General features: G+C 35.4%; 1 protein-coding gene across 1 annotated transcript; it reads left to right on the top strand.

Annotated features, from left to right (window-relative positions):
- Window positions 1–487: 487 nt before the first annotated feature.
- On the top strand, window positions 488–1,459 carry LOC128507859 (odorant receptor 131-2-like). Its single transcript, XM_053478993.1, has one exon. It carries the CDS (start codon window positions 497–499, stop codon window positions 1,457–1,459), a length of 963 nt encoding a protein of 320 aa, XP_053334968.1. The 5' UTR covers window positions 488–496.
- Window positions 1,460–3,126: the final 1,667 nt, after the last annotated feature.

Below are 3,126 nucleotides of genomic sequence, written 5' to 3'. Positions count from 1 at the left end.
TGCATTCGACATATCTGCATCAATCCTATCATGTCAGAATAAACCAAAATCTCAAAGGAATGGTTCCAGCATGATGGAATGAAGAATTTAGGCAGTTCTAAAGGAAAACACCATCCAACCCTGTACCAGCAAGATGTACCAAGCAAGTGGTCATGAGTGTATATGGTTACATACAAGACATGTGTAATTGGGTCATTTCTGTTGTTTCCACTGGGAGGTGTGTCATCATCTCTCCCTGTGGCTGACATGATGTCCATTATAAAGATCTGTTCTTACTGGGCTTCATATTCAGAGCTGTGTTCACGTATGAAATGAGATTGTGTGCAAGACTTAACAAAGCTGAATTTGCATATAATTTAAAATTGCTGTCTTTTAAAATCTGACCTATAGGGAGGTGGTTTTCCATAGTAGTGACTTATTATTATTATTATTATTATTATTATTATTATTATTATTATTATTCTAAATATTGTGTGATTATATTTTATACTGTATTATGTCAGTTTCAAATAAGAGCAGTGGTGAGATTTTATTTGCCCAACAAATATTTCAGGTTGTGCTGTCTGAGGGAGCAATAATCAAAATTATTTTTGCAACATTCCTGTCTATATTCTTTATCTATTTAAATATAATCATGGTCTACACTCTTTGGAATAAGCCTGTTTTTAAAGAAACTCCACGCTATATTCTGTTTGCCCACATGCTTCTCAATGACTCAGTTCAACTTCTCTTTTCCTCCCTGTTACTCATCTTCAGTTTGTCTTTACTCAAATTAGTCACTGCTGCTTGTGCTTTTATAGTTTGTGTTACGGGTACAACTTCCCGTAATGCACCATTAAACCTGGCAGTGATGTCACTAGAGCGTTATGTGGCCATATGCTTTCCCCTTAAACATGTTAAAATAGCCACTCAGAGAAGGACTCATATTGCTATTGGAATCATTTGGCTTATTGGTTCCATAAACTTTGCAATTGATGTGTTTTATATAATAGTAATTGATTATAACTATTTTACCTCACAAGTATTTTGTGGAAGAGAAACTCTTTTTGTCAAACAGTGGCAAACTGATGTTTATCAGGGATTTAACATAATCTACTTTGTGTCAGTCTCTATGATCATCATTTTCACTTATATCAGCATTTTTATCACAGCTAGGTCCATTTCCTGCAATAAGGACTCTGCCACAAAAGCTCACAAGACCGTGCTACTGCATCTCATTCAGCTGGGTCTGTGCCTCACCTCTTATCTTTTTAGCATTATTGAGCAAGCTGCATCAAAGATTGGCAACATTAAACTCTATATAGACCTACGTTACATAAATTATTTGTTTGTGCTGGTCTTGCCACGCTGTCTAAGTCCACTTATTTATGGACTGAGAGATGATGCTGTGCGGCCCTTATTTGTGTACTACTTTCTTTGTGCCACAGGAAAACACAAGCCCACTGTAAATGTTCACTAAATTAAAGATATCAAATGCTTCAAATTGTTAAATGTCATGATTTTTTGTCGTGGAAAATATTATTGAAATGCTTATTGTACCCTTGCATCCTTTTTAAAATTCTGTAAAAATACCATTGGTGCTCCTCTCCCATCTGCTTAGTTAAAGCTACATGCATGATATTGTGCATTCCCTTACATCGCACTGGTCTTCTTTTACAATTTAAAGATTCTCTGTTTAAGTAATCATGTTTCTGTATGTCTGTGTTCTGTTGAACGGCTAAATCTAAATATATAATTTTAAACATAATATTGCCCCTTTATGGTTATAGTATTTATTTTATGGTGTGTGGGAAGAAAACCAAATTGCTAAGTTGGGACAAATTGAAAATATAAACATATGTTAGATAATAAACACAAATTAAAGATAATAACACTGTAGTTAATATATAACTAAATTCTCTGGATTATGCATATAAATGAAAACTAATACATTATTTAAAAAGAATAGATACTGTAGTACTCATGAAACAAAAACAAACAAACATAGGTATGAATACAGTAGGAGGTACACTATTGTGTGGAGTTTATTATTATTTTTATTACTTAAATCAGACTGAATCAGACTAGGGGTATGTTATGATGGTCATGTGTACTCACTGATTTTAGGGTCATTCCAATTAATAAGATGTTATATGTGTCCCACACTTACTAAGATTTGCCTGTCCTAGCCCACTATAATTGGATTTTACAGTAAAATATAATTATTAATATACAAACAAACAAAAATATGTGCAAGCAGTGTCATATATGACTATATAGGAAATTGTTATTAAAAGTTAAAATGACTTTGATAAAATTATCTTGCAATAATGGAGGAAAATAAACAGAATACATGGCAGAAGGCAGAAATATGGCATGAGCTTGTCATCATTTGTCATGGTTTCTGGTGGAGGAAATATTGTAAATAGAAAAACATTAAATAGCTGGGCATATGACATATGTACCACTTCTCCAATGTCTATAGGTCGATGGTATGAGGTCATTACCATATTGTCAACTTTGTCATCTCTATGAGGCGCCGTATAGGGCTTAAATCAAACTTTACTCATGCACACACATATGAAACACTTGCATACACATATATGAAACACTCACACATACATATATACTACTAACTGCTCAAACAACTACATATGAAACACTTGCATACACATATATGAAACACTCACACATACATATATACTACTAACTGCTCAAACAACTACATATGAAATGCGCGCGCACATACATACATACTTTCCGCGCACATACATACATACTTTCCGCGCATATACATACATACTTTCCGCGCACATACATACATACTTTCCGCGCATATACATACATACTTTCCGCGCACATACATACATACTGTGGCGTGGGTGGGGTTTGACAGACGACCATCATGCTTTGCGGGAGGGGTTATGATGTGTTCACCGTGTTGGGGAAAGGTGTTTGGGGTAGTGGCTTCGGCCAGGTTGTGTGTGTGTGTGGGTAGATGTCTGTTTAGTGACTGTGGAATGTGCTGTTGCTCAATAAAGTACTCCCAGCCATTTGCATTGGGCAGCCAGGAAGCTCACTTGTCTCTCCAGCATTCTTCTTAGCGGTAAAAACGCTACATTTGGTGTCAGAAGTGGGATGGAGAGT

Source organism: Clarias gariepinus, chromosome 19 (assembly GCF_024256425.1).
Source record: "Clarias gariepinus isolate MV-2021 ecotype Netherlands chromosome 19, CGAR_prim_01v2, whole genome shotgun sequence".
Lineage (NCBI taxonomy): Eukaryota > Metazoa > Chordata > Actinopteri > Siluriformes > Clariidae > Clarias > Clarias gariepinus.
The sequence above is the reverse complement of the archived record's forward strand: the minus strand, read 5'-3'. Positions and strand labels throughout refer to the sequence as shown.

Coding starts and splice junctions, on each gene's coding strand:
- LOC128507859 (XM_053478993.1), top strand. CDS start 497: ATGTCAGTTTCAAATAAGAGCAGTGGTGAGATTTTATTTGCCCAACAA.